At 41.2% G+C, this 23,934-nt stretch overlaps 1 protein-coding gene across 10 annotated transcripts in view; it reads left to right on the forward strand.

Moving 5' to 3' along the window:
- The window catches only part of USP4 (ubiquitin specific peptidase 4), a 46,130-nt gene continuing 22,196 nt past the window's right edge, over nt 1–23,934 (forward strand). For 6 of the 10 annotated variants that reach the window (XR_012589398.1, XR_012589396.1, XR_012589397.1 and 3 more), the window contains exons 1-10: nt 11–155; nt 288–415; nt 696–826; nt 4,432–4,558; nt 5,736–5,881; nt 6,068–6,129; nt 16,004–16,147; nt 16,797–16,914; nt 19,729–19,902; nt 21,563–21,721. Coding sequence is in view for 6 of the 10 variants with exons in the window: in XM_074603199.1 (XP_074459300.1) it covers nt 49–155; nt 288–415; nt 696–826; nt 4,432–4,558; nt 5,736–5,881; nt 6,068–6,129; nt 16,004–16,147; nt 16,797–16,914; nt 19,729–19,902; nt 21,563–21,721 (1,296 nt within the window). In the remaining 4 variants the exon portion in view is untranslated. Of the gene's footprint in view, nt 156–287; nt 416–695; nt 827–902; nt 1,013–4,431; nt 4,559–5,735; nt 5,882–6,067; nt 6,130–16,003; nt 16,148–16,796; nt 16,915–19,728; nt 19,903–21,562; nt 21,722–21,812; nt 23,901–23,934 lie in introns of those variants that run through there. The other 4 variants (XR_012589399.1, XM_074603198.1, XM_074603200.1 and 1 more) reach the window with 4 other exon arrangements.

Consider the following 23,934-nt stretch of genomic DNA (forward strand, 5'->3'; position numbering starts at 1 on the left):
ATGCGTACGCGGGCCGATATCCGCCCGCGACGGGGCTTGCGCACCGACATGGCGGCGGCCGAGGGTGGCAGCGGCGGGGCGCGGCCGGAGACGACGGTGCAACGGGCTGAGCTGGGGCCGCTGCTGGCCACGGCCCTGAGGCCGGGAGAATCTTGGTGAGCGCGGCCGGCCGGTCCTCCCCTCCGTCCCCCTCCCCTGCGGGCGGTGGGGCCTGTGGGAGCGGGCCGGGCCGCTCCGCGCCGGGCCGCCGCTGAGGGGGCCGCGCCGCCCGGTGCCGTATGTTGCAGGTACCTGGTGGACAGCCGGTGGTTCAAGCAGTGGAAGAAGTACGTAGGCTTGGACAGCTGGGATATGTTCGGCGCCGGCGATCCCAGCCTCTTCCCCGGGCCCATCGACAACTCGGGTCTCTTCGGTGGTGAGTGGCGGCGGGGAGCGGGGCTCGGGCGGCGGGGCCTGGCGCTCGGGTCGCAGCCCGGCCGCGGGGGAGCGGCTCCCTTATGCGGTCGTCTCGTCGTGCAGCTTTCGCTTTTGGAGCCCTGTGTTCCGGGAGGAGACCTGTGGCCGTCGCCGTCCCGGCGCGGCGTCTGCTTACCCATAGGAGTGTTGGTGTCTCTCAGGGTCATGGTGTTACGTGTATTGGTCTTGAAAAGAAGGGGTTCTGTTTGATGCCATGCTTTCTTACATCTCCCTTTTAGATCCAGAAACTCAGAGTTTAAAAGAACACCTCATTGATGAGTTGGATTACGTATTGGTTCCCACCGAAGCCTGGAGTAAACTAGTAACGTGGTATGGCTGCATGGATGGACAACAGCCTATTGTGAGAAAAGTAAGTATGCGTGAACCATAATGCCTGGTTTCATTATCTTATTTCTACTGAACTTAGACAATGTTTATTTTGCTAGATATGAGTTATGACAGGATCCTCGGCAGTTCCTTGAAGATAATAACATGAGGTCTTTTTGCCTTGTTGTCTGAAAGAATGGCCTTCCAGTATTACAGTTAAAATGCCTGAATCCTGACTGATTCTGAGTTGATGGATTATATGGGGTGAGAACCGTGAACCTTGTTCTGGTGAACTTGTTATGTTATGGCTGGACTGGTGCAGTGCTTTTGTGTTGCATGGAATAGTTTATGCTTTGTTGAAAAATGTGAGTTGTCAGTCAAGCTTTACAATCTTCTGGGACAGAATGAGGCATTGGAATAAATTGTCTTTTAGTACCAGTGGCTTAGAGGCTTCCTCTGGAGTTTAAGGTGAGTCTTGTTTTCTTTTCCAAAATTCTGTGATTCTAAGATCATGAGAAGAGATATATTTGTGGTTTTGTTCTGTAAGTCTTATTTTTGTTTGGCAAATGCATTCATAAATGGATTCTGAGTATATAATCTGTTTTGGAAGGCAAAATTTGCAAATTGCTTTTTTGAAATCTATGAGATGCCTCTTTATGGGTAAAAGTGTTTTTGTTTTTATTTTAGTGTTGGGGTTTTGCACTGATTAAATTGAGCAGTGCCAGTCTGTGGGGTTCATAAAGACTAATCACTATACCAAACAAAGAGTGTTGATATAATGTACAGAATTAGTATTGCTTAACTTTAATTGGCACTATGTTACAATGAGGGCTGCCTTAAGGTATGCAAGACCCAGGAAAAAGTGTAGCACCAGAACAGTAAAAGGAAATAAGATCCCTGTCTTGCAGACCCACTTATCCTCATCAGTGGTACTGGAACATTGTCATTCAGTGTGGGTTAGAAACTGTACGTAACGAGAAATTCTGACATCTTCAGGAAGCATAAATGATCCCAGGTTCACTCTGCTGAGTAGACAGAACTCCCGTGTAAAGCAGAAGCAGGGGGAGTGGAAATGAATTATAGCATATAAAGGAGGTGTGTTTTTACTAGAAACGGTTAATTTCTTGAGGAATAGAAAGTCTATACTGAGAGGAAAAACTGGAAGTATTACCGATCAGTGCCTCCCTGAGTGAGGAAGCATTTGTTCATGAACTGGTGAACTGCTTTCACAAAGCTGGTGTGTTAGGAGACACTCGCTTTTCTGAGAAATTCAGAAGTTGGACAAGAGGTTCGAAAGTTGTTGGGGGACTATGGTGACTATGCTATGGTGACAGGCTTAACTGTATGAGCCTTCTTTTCTTGGGATATCAGGTGCCACTCTTCAACACTCTAGTGAGGGCTAGAGCATAGAGATAATGCTCTTTTACAGACAGAAGATGCTGAGTTATTGTGGTCCAGTTAAAAAAAATTAGTCTTCTAAGTTTTGAATTACTATGAGAGTTTCAGTCTCTGTTTACTATTAACCTGGTAACAGAAGTGGATTTTTACATCTAAAAAAAAGTTGAAATACAGCAGAATACTAGGTTTGTGGGATGTTACAGCCTCTTATAAAAAAAATATAAAGTGAAAGGTGAGTGGGGCACTCAAGCTGGGGCACTGCACCTGAGCAGAACGTGGTCAGTATCTAGTTACAGTATTCTCCAGATAGCATTGGAAGTAAAGCACTTAAACTTGTGGTCCTTGAATGCTTTAATCCTTTTCCTAAAGCTGGATCAACTGTAATTTGTACATCAAAATATCCATAAAAGTAGGATTTGGGAAGTAATTTTCAGGCATCTTTGCAGTTTTACAAGCTGGTGTATGTGCTTGGTGATCAGGGACAAGCACAGGAGGATTAGATTAGATTTATTTGTGGTTCAGGTTTCTTTTGATAATCTCAAACCAGGTTTTCAGGCAGTCTTCTATAGAGTCCCACTGTGAAGTGTATTAATTTGCAAGATGCAAAAAATGCGCTTCCTCCATGGTTGAATGCATGTTGTGGTCAGATTGCCATCCAGTGGGATGGCCTGAGTTTTACGTTGGTGGATTTTGTTCAGAGAGCAAGTGAGCTGATCCGATGCTGTTTAAAAGACATCTGCAGGCGATTAAAGACTCTTCTTGCCATTCATCTGTCCTAATGCACAGGGTGATCTGATCAGAAACTTCTTCTTGGAAAGAGTTCCTCCATTTCTGAATACGGTTCTTATTTATTTGTTTCTAACTATAGAATGTTGGAGAACAGGAAGTCCCACTTAGTGAAATTCCTTCTAAAAAAGAGATAGAGAACTTGTGAATTGGTTCCTTTGCATTCTTTGGGGGTGGGGGGGGCGGTCTGATTTGCCTGTCAAGAAGCTATTTAAACAGGGACTTCTACTTTCTCTTTCTGTTGTAACAACAAAACACTGAAGATCTTTCCAAACATATTTGTTAATTACTTACCTTTAAAACACCTTGCATATTTAATACAACCCTATAAAAGTTCAGAAGAGGGAAGCATAACTTGGCCAAATTCTCACAATAAGTCTTAGTCTTAATTCTTCATTTCTTTCCAAAGCTGGTTAAAGTTTTTTTCTGTAAAATGTTACATGTGTAGATCGTAGCAAGTCTGGTGTCACACAAATAGAATATTCAGTTGTAAGTGATCTAGAATGATCATCTAGTCTAGCTGCCTGACCACTACAGGGCTGACCGAAAGTCAAAGGAAATTAGTAAGGGCATTGTCCAAATGCCTCTTAAACACTGTTACTTTTAAAAATTATACCTGCTGGTTCAATAAAACATGATCTCAATTTCATAGACTTTATAGCTGCAAAGAACTGTGGAGGGAGTTGAGGTGTGTTTTTTGTTTTGTTCATTTTTTTCTCCAGTTACTTCATAGTTGTATCATAACTGGTTTCTGAAATGTGCTTTTCTTTCTGGCATAATGTGTTTAAGATCTGTAGGTGAAGAGCAGTGTCTAGTCTTACAGAATACCTTTCTAAAAATATGCTGAAAGCTAGTGGGATGGGTAGATGTACCTGTTGGAGTATTCTCTCAGATGCGAAATTGATTTGAAAATGTCTCTGGAATAAAGCAGTGTCATCAAAACAAGTTCTGACATATTAATCTGTTTTTGCAAGGAGAGCATAATGAAGCAGATTCTGTATACCATGCAGAAAAATAATTAATGCTTTGTCTTACTCTCTTCTAATAGAAAGGATTTTGCTCCAGTGTCCAGGCTTGTTTCTTTTTTTCGTAAACCTTAGCCAAAGACTAGAGGCAAAAGATATTTTTTTTTTTCTAGAGCACTCTGATTGTGTGATCAAATATTTTTCCTGGGTAATTAGCTGGCACTATCAGTTCAGCTGTAATGATGGACCTTTGGAACTTTACACTGTGGAAGGAAAGCACTGGGATTTCTTATGTTTTAAAATCAAAACAAAACCCCAAAACAAGCTGACTGAGGTTGTGACTGAATCTGGACTTGAGAGCAAGTCAGTGTTCAATTTATGGCTTGACTTGCAAGACTTCTAAAGACTTAAAATATTTACACGAGTGTACCTTATGGAGGACTGCTCAGTATTTTAACTTTGTGTTATTTTGTTTATCACATCTGCCTTCTGTTTGCAGGTAGTGGAATATGGTCTGTTTGTGAAGCACTATAAGGTTGAAGTTTATCTTCTTGAGCTGAAGCTGTGCGAGAGCAGTGATCCTGACAATGTAATTAGCTGCCACTTTAGCAAAGCAGATACTGTTGGTAAGTAGCTCTCTGATGCTACGGTGATGAAGCTCTGCTCCGATGCTACCTCAGGAGGTATTTTGTGCCCTCCAGAGCAAGAATGATGTTGATAAACTGGAATGATTCTAGTGGATACCAAAGAGACAGTTGGGGTTGGAGCATGTGATGTGTGAGAAGAGGCTGGGGAAGCTGCGTTTAGCCTGGAGAAGACTTTGTAGGGACCTGGTAGCACCTGTGAGGTGGTTGCTGGGAACATGGAGTCAGGCTATTTACTGAGTCACAAAGCAAGAAAACAAAACAGACAATAGTCATAAATTGAAACAGGACAGATTCCAACTGAATATAATGAAAACATTTTCCCTATTAGGAGAGCTAGACATTTGAACAGGGCCCAGAGGGGCGGGGGAAATCTCCTTCCTTGAACACCTGATTGGATAAGCCCCGAGCAGCCTGGTCTGAATTCAGTGTTGACCCTGCTTTGAGTCATTGGACCAGGAACCTCCCGAGTTTCTGCCAGCCACAGAATTCTGTGTGCGACATGGGGAGTTGTGGTTAAGAGCTTTGAGGAGCACATTGTTGACTAACTCATGTCCTGAATGAACATCCATGTCACTCATGTAAAGCAGTTCTGTCTCTGGTTCTGCTATGATTCCTTCTTCCTAGCATGTTGATATTTTTAGACATCATCCTAATGGCTCTTTCTACATTTCTGTTCTTCCTGAAATTTGACCCATCTCGATTTATTTCTCTCTCTGTGTGTCATGGCTATATTTTCCTGTGTAAAAATGCTGAATGTCAGCTGTCATATATGTCCATAAAGACGCTTTTTTCTTTTTTTCCAGTTCCCTGATGCATGGCCTGACAATAGTAACTGAAAACACTTCCTTCTTGAACCTATGTTTTCAAATGATGACTGTTTCTCAAAAGTTGTCCTTTGGGCAGAAACTTCTCAATGTGTCTCATTATTAGTTTGCGGACTTGACAGGCAAATACATACTGAAAACAGGAGTTTTTCATTCTTTCAGACTAAATATTAGACAAGCTATATAAGCAATTGTAACTTCAATGATACATTTTCTTCTCAAAGAATCTTGTAGTATCAATGATATAACTCCTTGCTGAATGTCTAGCTTGTTATTTTTTTTCAAAAGTACACATGTTTTATGAATTTTGGTGGTTTTTTCCTCCGAAACAGCTACCATCGAGAAAGAAATGAGAAAACTATTTAATATCCCAGCTGAGAAGGAAACTAGGTTATGGAACAGGTATACAAGTAACACTTACGAGCAGCTCAGCAAGCTGGATAGCACTGTGCAAGATGCAGGGCTCTATCAGGGTCAGGTAAGCGGCTTAACTCTTTTTTTTTTTTTCTTTAGATTCTCATGTACTGCTTCCTCTGATATGTAATTTTTTTTACTTGCTTTTATGTACTTTGAGCAAAAATTAAAAATGTGATTTGTTAATGATTTTGAAAAATGTGTAGCAGACTTGCAGTTACCTTTCTTTATTACCTGAATACTCTTTCAGGTTGTTCTAATAGAAGTGAAAAATGAAGATGGCACGTGGCCTGGACAGCATTTCCTGGCAAAGTAAGCAAGCATCTTCTAAAGTTTTCTGCTGTTTTGTCTAGCTTGTTTGCTTGGTTTTAGTGACCACATATTCTCTGTGAAAGCCTGGTTATCACTGGCTATTGTGGATTTCTTTGTTTTGGGTATTTTGAAGGAGAGAAAAAGCTTGAGTATAAATATTCTTCAGTGGTTCTGCTGCTGGGTTCTGTTTCTTGGCAACAGTCTTCTGTTTTTAAAGCCCATTTCAAATAGGTTGTGTAAGGATTAAATAGCTTAGGTTTCTGTAGTGCTTGGGAGACGGAAGTTCTATTTACGTTGAGCTAGTCTACTTAAAAAGCTACCTTTGCCGACTGCACAGTGGGGGGGGTGTGTGAAATCTGTCTTCTACCATTGTAGAACAAAAAGGATCTTGGAGTATATTTCCAAAGCTGCCAGTAGTGAATGCTCAGACTTCTGGTAGTTCCTCCTTAAAAAGGGTATAGAAATAGCGAAGCAACCCCCACTGCTGCCAAAGACAATTATCAAAGCCTCTAAATATTGACAGTCTCTCTCTACTATCTAATTTAGAGAAGAGATGGTAAGAGGAAGGCGTATAGAATCATAGGATCATCATATTCAGCTGCTGTCGACCAACACCCCCAGGTCCTTTTCCCCCAGGCAGCTCTCCAGCCACTCTTCCCCATGCCTGTAGTGTTCAAGGGCTTGTTGTGCCCCTACAACAAGCCCTTGCAGGACCTAGCACTTGGCCTTGTTGAACCTCATACCATTGGCCTTGGCCCATCGATCCAGCCTGTCCACATCCCTCTGCAGAGCCTTCCTACCCTCAAGCAGGTCAATACTCCCGCCCAACTTGCTGTCATGTGCAAGCTTACCGAGGGTGCACTCAATCCCCTCGTCTAGGTCATTGATAAAGATATTAAACAGAACTGGCCCCAGTACTGAGCCCTGGGGAGCACCACTTGATGAAATATTGTATGTATAGAGTGAATGGTGTAGAATGGAAGTTGCATGCAATGATAAGGAACTGCTCTTACCACGTCATACTACAGAATGTAAAATTCTGTGATTTTGCTAGTCTGATGGCCTGCTCATTTTCCCGTGAGTAGACCATCAGACTAGATACTGATAAAGAAATTGTTTTACCTACAATACAGTTGACTTATAGAACTTGCTGCCAAGTGATCTCACTTGAGATCAAGATCTTACTAGTGTTAAACTTGATGAATGGATCAAATAGGTCAGTGAAACCTATTTTGAAACAATTCTTTACTGAGATATAATACTGGGTAGATGGATCAGGAGAATGTTCATAGGAGTATAATGAACTTTCTGTAAGAGCGCAATGTGAAAAGCATCTAAACATTCATATCGTGTATATAATCGAGTACTGGTTGATGGTATTAGAGAGGCAGCTGTGCAAGACCAGATCATAACCTTTTGTTTTGATGAGAAGCAAGCTAAAAAGGAGCCCTGTAGCATTCCCAGGGCTCAAATCTTTTCTTTTCAGCAGATTATCTGATAGGTGAAGAGTTTTAATTAACATTTAGTGATATTTGAATGAAAATGGTTATCAGTATGCAGATTAATATTTTCTAATGATGTAGAAATAAAGATTTGCTTATTATAATGTAGAACTCGTAAAATTGTTTGACTTAATGCTGATAATGGTGGCTGAAAGAATTGTAATATGTCATATACAGGTAGGATTATCTGTTCTGTTGTGCTTTGTCTTGGCTAACTATTTCTTTGCCCTTCTCTCTGTTAATTAAGAAACTAAGCATGTATATTCCACATAACGTCTTCCTTATACAGTTGGGTGTATTGGTTTAGGAGGTTCTGCACTCTAGCTCTTATGTCCTTATTTAGTCTTGTAGGTTAAATGCATAATAACTGGTTGTTCAAAAACACTGTTTGGGAAGACAAGGAGGGGAAGAGGAAGCTGGACTGCCCCTCCTCTTCAGGACTGATGTTGGTGTGTGCTGATCAGCGCACAAACCGCTGACCAAATGAGAAGGACCTCTTTGTGTGGCTGGGCCAAAGGCTATCTCTCAGGAAAGCAGCACGCTTTAATGTCTTTGGGTTATAATGAGCCCTGCTGGACTAACATCATGCCTTCCTACGTCAAAGGTGGCTGTGTTGTGTAAGGCAAGTCAGGTAGAAAGATCGGTCTTTAAAATTCTTTCTGTGTTTGAAATGGGTAGAGGAAAAAGTTGAGACGTTACTCTTTCATAGACATACGATAACAAAAGATAATGAGCAGTGAGTGTTTTCCTGTTAGATTCATTCATGTTTTCTATGCCATTTTATGTCTTTGAGCTACTAATATTGTACAGCAGTTGCCTTGATAACCCCCAAACTGCTTATGAATGTTAGTCATACTGTTGAGAATAATGAGGAACACTATACTGGATACGGACCAGGTGTGTTCAGTAGCCTGCCTCGTACTGTGGGCAGTAGCAGACGTATGTAGAAGGGGTAAAAAAAGTTCTCTATAAGAAGAGGGCATAATTAGCAACACATCTGCCACGGTATACTGCTGTCTTCCAGTAGCCTGCAGCTGAGAGTGTTCCCAAGATGGCTGAGTCTAGGTATTTATGTTGAATATATGTTGGCACTCTGGAGTGACTTTTCTGCATTGTGGTGCTTCCTCTGTTGCGTGTCATGACTCCCTGTCAAATGTGAGTGGGTTGGTGACAGTCTAGGCTGGATCATTTGTAGATATTTTCTTTCTGCTGCACTTTCAAGGGTTATTTCACAAAGCTTTTTATCTATTTGTAAGGGATTTATATTTAAAAAAGAAATTGTGAAGCTCTATTTTTTGTTATCTGATATATTCTTAGTGAATAAGCTAAATTTAACTTCTTTCTTGAATATATTTACCTATTTACCCTGTGCTTTCCTTCACATCAGTCACAATTCTGAAGTTTATTTGGTTTCCTTCCCTTTTTTAGCATATCTTCATATAAATGCATAAATATTTAATACTCTGTGTTTTGTACTTTATTCGATGTTTGAATATTCTCCAGTTAGCTCTCATGTTCTATTGAGAATTCTTGATTTTTTTCAAGACATTAATTTATTAAGGGTAGTTTTGTATTTCATTTAGTTTTGAATACACTGTCTAAATTCCACCTCCCTATGAAGTTGAAATCTAGGAAAGCACAGTGCAAAGATTTTTTTTTTTTGTTAATCTCAGGTTGAGTCTTTTACATAAGTTAATCTTGGAGCAACATGGATATTTTTTTTCCCTTGGAGAGAGATAATTTAATAAATCATTAATAAAGCTTTTCTGTATAATTAAAAAAAATAGCTGCTTGTTTAACCATGTTCTTTTATTTCCCAGATATCTCAGCATACAGACCTCAAGTGAAAGTGTACTCTGGGATTTAGTCTGTTCTGAGATGATCTTTTTAAATTTTTTTCTTTTGCTATGGAAACATTAGGTGTCTGTACTGCAATTAAATGTTGCCAGCATTTTAACTGTTTCTGGGAGCTGGTAAAAGACTCACTAACCTGGAGCACAGAGTTCCAATCTCATTATTGAGTTGGGAGGCCGTTTGTCTTTCCATGGTCGTGTGTGTGCATACACGTGTTGCATTAAATCAATATTACATGTTTAAGACTCCAGATTAATGAGTTTAGTGCAAAGTCATAGGGACTGTTTATACATGTGAAATCTGTGGGTGATTGTGAGCAATTGAACTGGACAGAACTGGTGAGAGAGGACGGAGGAGAGAAGAGTAGCCAGAGAGAAGGTAGAGAGCTCCCAGTCCACAAGAGTGTGAGTGTCTTATCCTGCTCACTGATGAGGCGTTCAGGGTATTTGTATTAATACTACAAAAGGTAATTTGGTAGTAAAGCGGGTTCTTGTCTGTAGGAAAAAAATAATGCTTTTTGGAAGCCAAAGCTGGAAGCAGAAGTGAGTTGGGAGCTGCATTAACAGCATGGCAAAGAAGGATAAGTGAGACTATCACCCTGAAAACCTGTTCTGCTCTTTCGTGAGGCTAAGCAAGTCTGTAATGTTGATAAGCTGTCATACTTTCTAAATAAACTTGCATTTTGAAGTTCTGAAGAATTGGACTCCTAGGTGCATCTAGTGTCATCAGGAACTGTGAATGCTCTGTGCTGAGGTGTGGTTTAGAAGAGAGCTGAGTAACTCCAAATTTTAATCCTGTCTCAGGCAAATATTTTGCTCCAGTATTCTGTTTCTCAGCTGGAGAAAAAGCTGTTTAGCCAAGACCGTGAAGAACTTTATATTTGGAGATCTTTGGGCCACATCACGTTAATCCTAAAAGCTTATGAGAAAGTTTTTCCTTATTTAGAGTTTTGAGGGCATAAACAAATGGGATGTAGAGCAACAGCGAGCATCTGCATGCCTGCCTGCATGCCAAAAGAGGCCTTGGAAAGCTGGGAGTTCGTATCACTCACTATTTGCAGAATATGTGTGTGCACGGTGACTGTGTGGGGTGGGTGTCCCTGTCGTAGCTATTTCTCCCCACTGTTTGCTGCTTGTCAGAGGCCCTGGCTCTTACCAGGGGAAACCGCTTCTCCATGTGTTTGACAGCCTTCTGTGTGTTTCCCCTGCCATCAAGCTGGCTGACGTTTTACAGAAAAATGCTCTTAAACTCCACAGCAGTCCTTGGGTGGTATATTCCTGGCCACTGCTGTTTGTTAGTTTGCTCCCCAAGGAACAAAGTATTTTCTTGTTGTAGTCTGAAACTGCTTTTACTACTAGACAAGGTTTTAGAAGAGGGAATGGATTATAGTTTAGGAATTTCAGAGTTGGAGGCATACTTTGTTTCTGAAGGGAGATTATACCAATGACTCTGTGGAACTTAGTCCTCTTTAATTGTTACTTGTAAGACTCCCAAAATCAGAGCTAGCAGAGTTCCAGCTCAGTCCTAGCACACACTCTTTTATCCTGGGTATTGTTTTCTTAGCACAAGCAAACAAGAAATCGTGTCGGATCTATAAAAATAGCACCTTTTCCATCAGGTATTGCTTTTGAAAACAGGAGTGAAGATGTATTTAGCATGTGCCTGGTAGCTGCCTGCCTCCCTTTGCAATACGCAGCAGGGAAATACCTTTTGGTTCTTTGGTTGCTGCTGGAGTCTTCTTGCTGTTTCCTCTTCCCGATCCTCTATTTATGGGTGGCGCATGGTGGACTTCCACCCGGTACTCTCCTCAGTAAAATACTGGAGGAGTTGTTGCTTGATTCACCCATCTTGTAACATGTGGCTTTTCTCAACTACTCTGTCTTGATTTAGGCATCTCTTCAACCTGATATAACATTCAGTGATGTTACATGCCAGAAATTACTGTGCAGTTTTAAGACCTCAGTGGCTGATACATGTTTCATAGGTACCTAATACTGTAACTAAATGCCCTTTCGTATTTAAAACTGATCTCCTTCCCCCACTTCCTTGTCTGCTGATGATTTCAGAGGACCCCTTCAGCAACTGGGCTAAACATTCTGTGGGCAGATCTTTATTATGTGACTTTCAAGTGCTTGAGTCTGCAGCAGATGCTTTCAGACTAGCATTGATTATGTAAGATAAGTTAGGAGGCTTTTGCATGTAAGAACTTTCTAAATGAAAATCTGTTATGGCCTCTGCTTTGCCAGTTAAATACAAGGTCTAGCTTTTCCTACTTTGACAAAATATTTTTAATTTTGTTTTATATTGGTGGTTTAAAGGAGTAGGACTAATTCTACTGCATGCTCTGAAGGTAGCCTCACTGAACTGAAATACTTTTTCTATCTCTGTTTTCCAACCACTTGAAAGCCTCTTACAATATTTTTTCAGGCTATTCAGCTTGGCAGTTTTTCTACTTATCAACCATATGGCCTCACAGTTTCTGTGCTAGATTAATCTAACTTTGTCCTCTTTATGTTGCTAGTCTCCAGATTCTTCCTCACTTGCCATTTATGTGGGGTTTTGAAACGTGTGGCAAGATGTGAAAAGGCTGTCTTTAATCCTCAGTCAGGGGGCAACGTGCATCAGTACTGTGAAGCATGTAGTTGTGTGTGTGGATGAACAACATGAGTCCAAAATACATGCTGGACTCCGTGGGAACACGGTCCTGTCCTGGTTCAGTCTCCTGAATGTGGGCTTCTGTAGCAACCTTGAGGCAAAACCAAACAAACAGCCTCTGGTTCAGCAGGGAAATGCTGAGTGTGCAACAGAAGACTTTTGATAACTAGCACAGTGTCGTGGTTTAGCCTCAGACGGCAGCAAAGAACCACGCGCCGCTCGCTCGGGCCTTCCTAATACAGGAAGAATCAGAAGAAAAGGCAAGACTCGGGTTGAGACAAAGGCAGTTTAACAGAACAGCAAAGGGAACAGGCAAACAACAACAGTAACACGGATAGAGGAATATACGAACACGATTACGGGACCGCCGCTCCCCGCCGCACACCGACCGGACTCGGGACGCCCCAGCCCGCTCCAAGCGCCGACTTCCTGCCCCCTCCCCCGGCAGCTCAGGGTGGGCATGGCTCACATGGCATGGAATACCAGGAAAAATTAACCCTATCCCCGCTGGAACCAGGACACAGTGATAAAGCTGCACGTGGAATGATCATGTCTTGTGAGGTTGTCAACAAATTTGCAAAGTAGACTAATGAGGCATTTCAGAAGGAGCCAAGTGAATTGTTGAAAAACTAACGATTTTTGTGCTAGAAGACTTAGAAGTTAAAGTATCATATCAGTGAGAAATTTAAAAGTTTATTTTAACATTTAAAAGCTTCAGTGGGTTATGAGAAGTAGAAATTGAAGAGCTTCAGGCAGCAGACGGAGGTGAGCACAAACCAATATCCAGATGACGACATGCTGCAAATGAAATGCAAGTTTCTTCTGATTGTAAGGGATATTGATCATTGGAACAGTTCAGCTGTGGTCTGCTGGACTGGCTGTTGCTGGCCACTGTGAAACCATGATGGTAGATTTCTCTAGAAGAGGTATTTTAGCTCAGACAGGAGTTATCTTGAGAGACTCAAACTGTGCTGAAGCAGGAGGACTGATTCCGCAGTCATACCACGCAGTCTCATCCTCAAACCTGCGAAATTATTTTCTAGAGTCCCTGAACTGTTACATGGTTAGATGAAGTCTTTCTTTGCTATAGCGTACTCCTGTGTAGATTTTGTTGATGAAATGTGACTGAATGTATTTATGCCTGTCAGAAACATTGCAGTGGTGATGAAAGGGAAGCTGTGTTGGCGTGGCGCCTTCCAGTCCGGAGTTTGTTGTGCCTACAAAGAGCAAACTAAGCAAACTGAGAATACATTCAGTGGCAATCCACTGAGTAGCCCAGAATATTTTGGAAGATTCTAAGTAATAAACTTTAAAGAAGAAATAATGTTAATCTCTTACTTCAGAGCAAGGTGTTGGGGCCTCCATTTCCAAGGGAGCAGAAGTCACGTACTGTGTGAGACAGCAGTGGAGGGGGCAAGTGGCTTGGACCAGTCAAAGTCTGCATGTTCCACGGAAACCCTTTTTGGGGCATTGGGGATAAATGCTTGGCATCCAGGACTTCTGTTGTCACCTCTCTGTGCAAATGAGGCTGTCTCCTTGAGAGCCTGCAGTGTTGTGGGGTCATTAACAGTAGCTTCCTGGGTTTCAAATGGGAAGATTTCAGAGAAAAACATTTTTCTTAGCTGCTATCTGTGCCTTTCACCTGGAATCATAGCTACCTTTGTGACTGTCTCGTGAAATGAGGGGGAGCAGCTGTGCTTAGTAAATCCTCAGTCTGTCTTTGGTTATTACAGAAAGATGAGTAACTTGTAAAATGTAGGAGTGCTTAGAATTTTTTATCTTCCCAAGTCTATTTTATTTTTTTATTTTTTATTTCTCTCCACACTTGGAAAGCTGTTGGTCTCTCTTTCGTTGTTTTACTTCTTACATGATTCTTCCCAATTTTCTAACAGGAATTTACTCAAGATCCTTGATGACTTTGTATGTAGACCTTTTCCCACTCTGTGACTTGTCTCTTATCTCTGTTTTCTGATCCATGCTTAGTCTTCCCCCATAGTTCTTAGCTTTATTATGTGCGTAGGATACTACTGAAGTACTTCTTGGAACTCTTCAGTTGCCATCTGACTCTTCCTTATGCACTGCCTCTATGCTTCTATTGGGAACTTTGAAATCCCTTAAGAGGTTATCCTCCTGTTCTTTTCTTCCTGTTAGATTTTCTTCGTATTATTTTCCGAGCTTCTTATTCTATACTCTTACTGAGGTCAAACATGTCAAGTAGAGATGCCACATTTTCAAGTCTAGCATTTTCTAGATTGCCCTTCTTTGCTTCTAAATAATTCACTTCTACTTCAGACTTTTGAAAATGTGTTCTTAGTGGATTTACAGGATATTGTTAGCTTAATTATTTTATTCTTGGCCCTCAAAACTCCTGCATGTGGAGCATGAGTCTGATAATTCTTGTGTTAGTCTAGACCCTCTTGTTCTCTCATTGATCTTATCTTTGTGTCCAGGTAATCTTGAGAAGTTCCACCTCCAGCATGTAATGACCAGAAGGGTGTGTATTGTCACAGAAATGGTTGTCTTAGTTATTTCCGTAGATCTGCTCATTCTTGTATACTTTCCAGTATACTTTTTGGTTGTGCTGGCTGGTGGGTTGGGTATTTTTTTTAGCATGCTTCAGATTTAAACTGTGTTTGGGGTTTGCGTTTTTATCTGGAAGCTCCTGTCATAACTTGTTTTCTTCTGTATTTGTTTTACTGCTATTATATTTCCAAACTGGTAAGGCTGTGCAGCTGTTCATGCCACAATGGTCAAGGGGAGGCAGTTCCTTGTCTTTTAGTTTTTGCTTCACAGCGGTTTGCCAAGACTCTTTTCTTAGTAGCATCTCAGCTTTCAATATGCATTTTCAGTTGTATCACTGAAGAATCAGGGCCATATTAAAAGAGATACAAGAATAAGCTAAAGCCTGAGGGCTCTGTCCTCTGCTGGCACTTGCTGTGCTTTGGGTGTATTAGACACTGTTGTGTGGTTGTTGGTGTCGTGCACCTTTTTGCATTCAGTTTTGCATGTTTATTTGGGCAAAGATGGAGAGAATAGACTATTTCCCAGTTAGCTCTTGCTATAGAGAAATGAATCAGTATAAAAATATTTTCTTCAAGCTTATTTATGTAGTACTACCTTGTGGGTTTGCTTTCTTTATGGAGCCAAAGCTGTCTATGAGAGAACATTGCTGAATTTTGGTGGCTTGTTGGTCTTTTGTCACATTGTGTTCTGGTTCTTTTCTGGACCGGGAAAGTAGTAGTGTACAATAGCCTGGGATTAACAGCCAGTGAGATTTGAAGCTTAGGTACTTTTTTCATTTATTTCAGTATCTTCAGTCTCAAAATGCTGAGGATTGCTGTGTGCGCTGCACGTACGTGGCAGTGTCTTGCCTCCAAGCAATGTAGTTGTATCAACTAGGCTCCGTAACAAATGGTCTTATGCCCCCACTGGTTATCTTCTTACTAATTAACGTTCTTTTTGAGTAGATGATTTAGGTTTCAAATAGGGAAGGAATGACTTTGTCACTTTTAATGTGGGCCAGTGTTTTGTGGTCTTAAGATTGTGAATCTTTTTTTTTTTGCTTGCTTGTTTCAACTTGAAGCTTGCTTCCCTGTCACTCATGCTATCCAAATTGCCTGCTTATTTCAGTCTGGGACCCAGATTCTGCTTTAAGCAAAAATTGTTACTCCTGCTTCTGATACTTTTGTCTGAGGTTTCTGTTCCAGCCAAGTGTTTGGAAGTGTCATCACACAGGTCAAAACAGTAAATTCTGTGTGTGGGAACTAACTGTGATGTGGCAAGTCCTTGGAGTTTTGTGGGAGGTGGGGCTGGGGGTGAAGAAAGTAGTAGCACTGTTTCTACTTCTTTTTCCTTTCTCCCAGATCAAGCACTGCAACTAGCAGAAACTTTACTACCTCTTCAAAATCATCAGCAAGTTCTTATTCCTCAGTGTCTGCCACTTCTGTCATTACTAACGGTGATAGCAGTAACTCCTATGGACTGAACAGCTCCCACCTGGGCAGGGGGTAAGAGCAGGAATGTTCTTTTTGTTTCTTCGTCCTTTGTGTGAATAATCCTGTGCATCCTTGCCTGTATGAAAAAGGGGTGTGATGGTGCCCTATGAGGAGTTCTGCTACTCTTGTGTACCTGTGTATCAGACTTTGCTTTTGAAACCACTGCGTTCTGCTATTCCTTGCTCACTTGCAAAAGTAGCACATGTTCCAGAGCTTACTAACTACTGATTTTTAGTCATTTAGCATTGCCTGAGGGAATTGGGGGTATGAGGGAAGGGATTATATTTATTTTTTCTCCATCTGCCAATGTAGAAGAAGCCTTTCCAGGTAGAAATCATAATTTTGTTATTAGGTCTTGCAATGTATCATATAGACTTAAATAGACTATTGCTGCAGTAGTGTGCTGTGTACTTGTAGACAGAGGAAATTACTGTGTAATGAGCCATAAATTAATAATAGACTGTGTAATGATTAGTGTTTCCAAAGTTAACACATATACTTTATATGCCTGGTATTCAGTATTAGCCACTATGGAGCAGCAGAAACATGTAGGCTGGTTAAAGAATTTCTTGAAACAGTTTTTTGACTCTTATTTGATTCTTAAACAGTATTGAGACTCGGTAAACTCATTGTGGAGTTCACTGTGTTGTCTTTCTTCCAGAGGTTCTGGGTTTGTCTGTAACTCTTACAACTGCAGGGACAATGCTTCCCTGTCACAGCCTGGACTCTGTGGACTCAGTAACCTTGGAAATACCTGCTTCATGAATTCTGCGTTACAGGTAAGAATTGGAAAGAGCCCTCTTTAGAATTAAATAAAAGAACAGTCTCGCAGAGACTGTGGATTAAAATCTGTGGAAAGAAAAGCGTGTTTTAATGTGATTCAATTAGGAGACTGCACCTGGAATTAAAAAAAAAAACAAACCAAAAACAAACAACAAACAAAACCAACAAACTGCAAACAAAAAAATCAGTTCCTGTTTAGTTTGGCTTATGCATATTAACGTTAGTACTATGAAACATAGTACAATATTAAGGACTGGATATGAAATACATGACTTCTGAAAAGGCTATGGGGGAAGTCGTACGAAACAGATGCCGAACTGTAATGTAGGGTCTCAGTGCTGTGCTCTGACAAAAATGGGCTGATGTGGAGGATGTTTGGACTTGTGTGGGCCGCGTAAGTGACATGAGCAGGTCACTGCAGGCAGTTCTGGGGTCCATGTTTAAAGATTCTTGAAAAATTAAGAGTATGAAAAGCCACTGGGAGGATTCAGAGGCATTGTGTGGGGTGTTAAGGTTGCCAACAATTATGCAAAGCTAATAATTATTAGTATATTTATTATCTCTTAGGTTTATTTGGTTCATCTTAAAATACGCAGAAACTTGTTAGGGATAGTTGGTTGCTAAGAAATAGGAACAAAATACGAGCCAACTTGTATGAACTTTGATTTAAGCAATGGGCAAACTTCTAGGGTGTTACAAGCACTATGTAATGACTTCTGTCACTCTGGTAGCTTTGAAAGCTAGAACAGGTCTTAAAATAACTATAAAGCATTAGGCATGTGGTATTTAGGGTACCACAATAAACTTGGATTGCCTCGCTTTTTTGTTCGATGTCTATTTTCAGTTGTGTCATGGTAACCTTAAACCATATTATGTTTTCTTTAACTTTATAACTAAGAGAGAACTCTTAAAATCAATTTCTGTTGCCAAAGTAACTTAATCCAAACATACTTCAATCTTAATTTTTCATGCAAACTAGTCATATTATGGACCAATTACTTTTTTTCTTGTATTTACCATTAGGCTTTAACTTTTTAGACATCAGTCTTTCAAATGCAATTTTCTGCCTTAATTTTTGGAACTTCTTAGAAGTTTGTCAGCAATAGCCTCCCAGTGAGAGGCTGGTGTCAAACGATAACAGGCTTTAAGCACTTAATGTCATTTGCATGGAGAAAGACACTTAACACCTGGGCATTGGAGCTGGAAAAATTTGGTAGGAAACAAATTCCACGAGGTACACATCAAGGCAGTGGAAGTGGAGTTGGGTAAAGGACAGGACTACCCTTTCCTGACCCTCTCCAGGTTGCCATGTATAACCGCTGGGAGATCTGTGTACCTGCACCCAGCTGGTGTAGCACTGTACAGGCATCTGCTACATGACCTGAAATCTCCGGCTTTCAGAAAGAGCCCAGCTTAATATTTTCTCGATACTGCTGTGCCTTGAAGCCCTGGTAATTTTGATCATATCTCAGATTTGGTTCTTTTTTTGTTCACGCATCCAAGTCTTGCCTTACTTATCAGACTGTCACTTCTTGCTATAAACTTTGAGTCTTTGAATTACTGAATTAAGGAAACTACTTCCTGTGCTAGTTTTACTTGTGTCCTGAGGTTCATGGTGATTTCCCAGGATGTATATCATTACCATGATACACTGATAATAAGTATATAAATGGGAGAAGAGATATGGAGTGGTATCCTTCCTGCCTTTAAACTTTGCTAACTTTTTGATGGCGATTGTTTTTAGTGGCATTTGGTTCTTTGTAGGACAATGTATAGCTTGTGTTTCACCTCAAGGACGAACAAGGACCTCTCATACTCTCCCTTATATTAGGATTTTGAGGTTAGACAGCGAATATGGGATGTAGACTTGAGAATGTTAAGGTGACATTTCTAAAGACCTTCCTGACCTGTTCTGTGCAGACTTCTATGTAATGCATTGGTAGGGTAGCCTACCTTACCACCTCAGTCATGTGTACATTAGATTAATTATAGAATTGGTGAGTATTGGCAGAACTGTGACTGTAGTCTTTACTCTTCTGGCATTTGCAGGCTTGTTTTCTTGTCAGACTTCAGCATTACACTTGGCAGCATTAGGTTAATGGTTGGACTAGATCTTAAAGGTCTTTTCCAACCTACACCACTCTATGCTTACACTAAAAGACTCTACTCAAATTGAAGTGTCAGTGGAAGTCACAGAACAAATTAACAAAACGTGGAGGGACATAATACTAAGAGCAGCTCTCTTCCAAAAGTGTTTTTTTCCAGAATGTTGTTTGCTGTTTGCTTTCCTGAACTATTAAATACAGTAACTTTAAATGAATACTTTAAATTATTCTGCAACAAAGGAATGGGAGGTGACAAGTGCGATGCCAGTTTTAAAGAAATTCTGAAGGACAACCAAGGAGCCGCAGACCAGTGTGCCTTATGCCTCAAGCTAGATAAACCAGCAGAAACTGCTCCAGAGGGGAAGCTTACACCTGGGGGTAAATACACTGTATAGAAGGGAAGTTAGTGTGGCACCTGCAAGATAAATCATGTTTCAGAAACAAGCTGTTAGTCTTCTGAAGGCTGTGGTATTTGATGGTGTGTCTTTTTTATTTCAACCATGCTCTGAGTTGAAATGGTCACAGTATCCCACCCTCCCAACAGGTTTTTATTTTTTTTTTTACTAAATACGTACTCAAATTCAATCTCACCAGTTTTGTTAATAGCTTAGTACGTGTTCTGATGTGAAAGCTGGGTTTGTTATTTCATTGTCACACAGATTTATTGTCTTGTGCAGTAAATTTGCTTTCTTAATGCTTTTTCAGTGTCTGAGCAATACCCCTCCTCTGACTGACTACTTCCTGGAAGATAAATATGAAGCTGAAATAAATCAGAACAATCCACTGGGAATGAGAGGAGAAATTGCGGAAGCCTATGCAGAGCTCATTAAACAGATCTGGTCTGGCAGGCAGTCTCATGTGGCCCCACGTATGTTTAAAGTAAGTACTCGATGTTCTTGTAGCATAGCGCTTTGACAGAAGAAACAGTGAAAGATAATATGCCTTCCACTTATTTTGGTGTTGTGAAAGCTGAAATGACAGAATTGCTTCAGCGTTGTTTCATGTTTTGTGTAAATGCTCTGCGGGGTGCAGGGAAGAAGTTGCCGGGGCTAGTGTCATACCCTGGAATTGGTCACTGCTCGTAGTGTTAAATGCCTGCCTTAGTAAATGACCTTCCAGCCTGAGAGCTGGTTACAGGTGCATCAGAATGATCTTTGCTACAAAGCTAGGCGAGGTCATGTGAATTGCTAGCTGTGAACTTTAATCAGAGAGGAAAGGTGTGCAGATTATAAATGTAAAGAAAATGAAATTACAAAGTGGTGACCAAAAATGCATCCCCTTGCCTATAACGTTATTTATTGGTTTAATGTTCCCAGTGCTTCAGTATGAAGAGCTGCTTTCAGCTGAAATACTGTAATGTAGCAGTTGTGTACAAACCCATAGAGAAATTGTAACTGTGTCTTTTATTTTAAATATAATGCAGAATTCTCCAGTGCAGAACAAAGTAATTAAAACATCCAGGGAACACTAGGAGTTTGCTTAGGTAGTGCAATCTCAGCACAATGAGAAGAGTAACATCCCGAATGTGTGACATAAGCAATGACCTGGTATTAATGTAAATGTGCTTCCTGTTGCTGTTCAGGTTTTGCGTGGGACAGTCTTGAAGTTGAGGGTAAATGCGTTTGAGACCTGGAGCAAAAGTCCTACGGACTACACAAATCTGTCCTCTGTAGAGTCATAGGTAGTTCTGAAACAACAATATGTTGCTTGATTTCTGTGACTTGGAGTTGCTGGCACATCATCCACTGCTATTAAAGTTGTTCTGTAAACCTCTGTTCGGGGGAAATAATATGAATCTGCAGTGGACATCAATAAAAGTCTCTTAATGGGGACTGCTCTTGTTTAAGACTGAAATAGGAATTACTCTTTATTTCCTAGTGCAGTATCATGATTTTTCTAAAAATTGTTGCTGATTTAGTGACAGTGTTAACTATCTCCATAACATAAACAGCCCTGCAGTTTGGGTTCCCTTGCAGTTGTCTTGAGTGGTTAAAATGTACTAAGCCTAATTCTGCAAGCCATGAGAACTAGTGGTGATTGCTAGGACTGACCACTCCTTCGGCTAATTGTGTGGGCTTTTATGTTTTTTTTTTTTTTTTTTTAGAAGCAGGAGTGATAAATGGCAGTGTTGCGAGATAGTACTTGGAAGTAAGAGACTGGATCTGGGTGTGCTGTTTCTGGCTCTCACTAACTCTGGCTGTTATGTTTCATAGCTTCGTATCACAATTTTTAGAATAGCTAGAGATTACTGTGGCAAGGATTTCAATCTTGGTTTTAAGCCAGTTTTGTTAGTTCATAAGTATCTTCTGCAAGCATTTTCGGTCTTGCAGTCGACCTGCTTGAAGATGCTACCTTATAGCAAGTCTTCATTGTGGGAACTGTAGGTTACTGAAAGAGAAATTAAAGTACAAAATGCATCAGGCAGATACATAAGGTAGCATGGAGTTGATCTCTGCAAAAGCCAGAGGGAGTATTTTTGGTCCTGTCTTTTACGCATAGGTCATGCTCAACCCCTCTGACTCTTGCCTTTGTGTTTCAGACACAGGTTGGCCGATTTGCTCCTCAGTTTTCAGGATACCAGCAGCAAGATTCCCAGGAGCTCTTGGCTTTTCTTCTAGATGGCTTGCATGAGGATTTGAACAGAGTGAAGAAGAAGCCCTATTTGGAGCTGAAGGATGCCAATGGCAGACCTGATTCGGTATGGTGCCATTACTTAAGGGTAGGGTGGGTAGTGCTTCTGAGGGAGTTTAATTGGGTTTTGTGACACTTCCTGGCCTTCCTCCTCACAGGTCACACAAACACTCTCCCTACAAAGCAGTGTACCTGGGAGGAGAGAACCCTGTCATGCTTTTTGGCCTGGCTGACTCTTAGTGACACCTCGTGACACATTGCTGTTGCTCCGCCTTTACAGCAGGATGTCTGTTCTTGTACTGGTGTGCAGGAAGATGTGCTTATGGCACAACACTGACGTGGTTCTGCAGTGGAAAGGAAGGAAGTTTATCTTGTGGCATAACAGCTACCCAAAAGTAGGCTGTAGTTACTACTGTAACCTTTCCTCCTGACTACTCAGGCCCACCTTCTTCCTCCAGGTAGACTGAGATGCAGCTTTTTGCACCAGTTTGAGGAGAGTCCTTACTGTGCAGGCATGTGAACTTCGGTGGGACTGGGGGCGTTCTCACGTGGAGGTGCTGGGGTCCCCCTCAGATAAGGATCTGAACACGTGCCCTGGGCATGGGGTTGCAAACAGCCATTCCAGTGTCCCACTGGTAGACAGCAGAGCGTCAAATAAAATGAGCTTTTAGGCCAGACTTCTCGTGTGCTCCCTCGTGGCCTCTAGACAAGTGTAATTCATGAGCTAGATTTAAAACCAGGCCGGATAGGGTGCATGAAAGCACTGGTCAAGGCAAAGAGAGGACCAAGGTGTAAGTGACTTGGTACAATCGTGTATCTCGATGAATTCCTAGTGTTTGGTGAGCTACCTACATCATTGGAGAGTCTTGACTTGATTTTTCTTCTTTCTGGTGTCGTGGAAGTGAGCATACTGATATTTAAATTCAAAATTTAAAAAGAAACTTTAAATTTTATTTAATGTAAATTTGAATTTATACACCTTGGGCTTCAGTTACCTACTCTAAGTAGAGAAAAGTAATTATCTTTTGCCATTTTCCTGATGGGACAGAAAAGTCTCTTCAGTTTCTCATCCTGCCTTTTCGCTATCCTCTGTTTCCCAGTCAACACTGATAACGTGAGCCCCTTGCAGACACTTTGTTTTTCCTCTGAAGTTGGCAAACACCATGCTCATGTTAAAAGGAGACACATAATAGTGACACGTCTTTCCCTAAGTGGACTCACACTCTCCTGATCAAGCTTTTACCTCTTGTCACAATACAAACAGCTGCAACATACTGACACATGCAGAGTCCACAGTAAATACATCAGGTGGAAAAATGCTTTAGGAGCCTCTAAAAGCCAGATGCAATAATTATTTTTAGGAAGTGTTTATGACTAGTTGTTTTTCCTCTTAACAGGCAATGATTTCATGTCTTTTGCCTTTTCTTGCATAATACAGTGCAGGTGGCAATACTACAAGAAGTAGTATATTTAATCTTTTTTTTTTTTGTCGCCAAGAAATGCTGATAACTGGGATGGAAAGGATGCCCAGCATGCCTTCATTTTGTTTAGGTACTTCCCTCCTCCTGATGTAGGAGACGCACATGTGTTTCTGTCTTGCATCCATATCACTGCAGTTGTTGGAGCTAGTTACTCTGTTCCCATCTCAGCATCCTGGTTAGTGACATTAGCATTGCAGTGAGTGTGTATCTATGGCACTTATTTCACTTGAGATATATGCATATAAAAATATATGGTATTATACCATAAACTAAAAGCCTCATGCGAAGAAGAGCCTCTGATTGCATTGAATAGACAAATGCCAGTTACCAGATGCCATTAGATAAGGAGTTTGTAAGTTGTATCGTGAAAGTCTTCAAGGGATTGTAACTTGTCTCCTTTTGTACTTTTGTTGTGAGACATGGACCATCATTTTCCAGGAAGAAAAAGCGCTCTACTTTTTTTCTGGGAAGCCGCAACTGCAGTTGTCTCTCAAAAGCGGGGGGCAGCAGTCCATTCCTCGTGGAGGAGAGCGGAGCATATCTTGCTAGCAGCTCGCTGTCCCGAAGAGCAGCATGTGACCCTGTCGCTGTGCCCTCGGCTCCGTTCATGCTTCTGGCATTGCGTGCACCAAGGAATACCTGACCAAGTGACTCCACTAAAACAGATGTATACTTGATGCAAGGCCATAGTTTCACTGAGAAGAAATCCCAGTGTGTAATGTTAGATGCACTAGTAACCCCCCCACCTTTTTGGGAAATTCACCTGTCAGTATCAATCTTCCGAGTTTTCTTTGATCCC

This window comes from Larus michahellis, chromosome 10, assembly GCF_964199755.1.
Source record: "Larus michahellis chromosome 10, bLarMic1.1, whole genome shotgun sequence".
NCBI lineage: Eukaryota > Metazoa > Chordata > Aves > Charadriiformes > Laridae > Larus > Larus michahellis.